The sequence below is a fragment of the Wasmannia auropunctata genome, unplaced genomic scaffold (genome assembly GCF_000956235.1).
Source record: "Wasmannia auropunctata unplaced genomic scaffold, wasmannia.A_1.0 LD335842.1, whole genome shotgun sequence".
NCBI lineage: Eukaryota > Metazoa > Arthropoda > Insecta > Hymenoptera > Formicidae > Wasmannia > Wasmannia auropunctata.
In genome coordinates this window covers 10404-10886 of record NW_012027048.1, presented here as the reverse complement: position 1 = coordinate 10886, position 483 = coordinate 10404, and the positions used below count along the sequence as shown (strand labels likewise).

At 39.5% G+C, this 483-nt stretch overlaps 1 protein-coding gene across 1 annotated transcript in view; it reads right to left on the bottom strand.

Moving 5' to 3' along the window:
* Positions 1 to 89: 89 nt before the first annotated feature.
* The window catches only part of LOC105455823, a 1795-nt gene continuing 1401 nt past the window's right edge, over positions 90 to 483 (bottom strand). The window contains exon 3 of the mRNA XM_011699450.1: positions 90 to 140. Within this exon, the coding sequence (XP_011697752.1) occupies positions 90 to 140 (51 nt within the window). The remainder of the gene's footprint in view (positions 141 to 483) is intronic.

Sequence of the window (483 nt, the reverse complement as noted above, 5' to 3'; positions counted from 1 at the left end):
GACCAGATTCTCGGAAAAGACGCTTCGACTATGAAAATTTGGTTTTGCAATCATTGCCTCCGCGTTGAATCTGCCTTCCCATTTTGTTATTAATCGCACATCAACGTGATTGCGTACATTCTCCATGGTTTTTCCAAATACTGCATTATTCATTAATTTGTATAAATTCTTTTCAAATTCGTTGTTAGCTTGTGTTCTAAATTGTGTATTTAATTCAATATAATCGCGAAGCCATGGAGATTGAGCAAATTGCAATATGCGATAAATTTTTGTGATACGGAGGCCGTGACGAGTACACTGCTGCAAATTGCGATAATGAATGACGTATCGCTTCTTATTGTGCAAAGTCGCGAGGAGCTTTTCTTGCCTCTTACAAAGTGGCTTATCACGCGTTGGACAAAATGGTAAATCGACGTGCGCGTCGTGTAAATGCTGTGGATACTCTAGATCAACCTCGAGAATATAACCTATCGGCGAATCCAA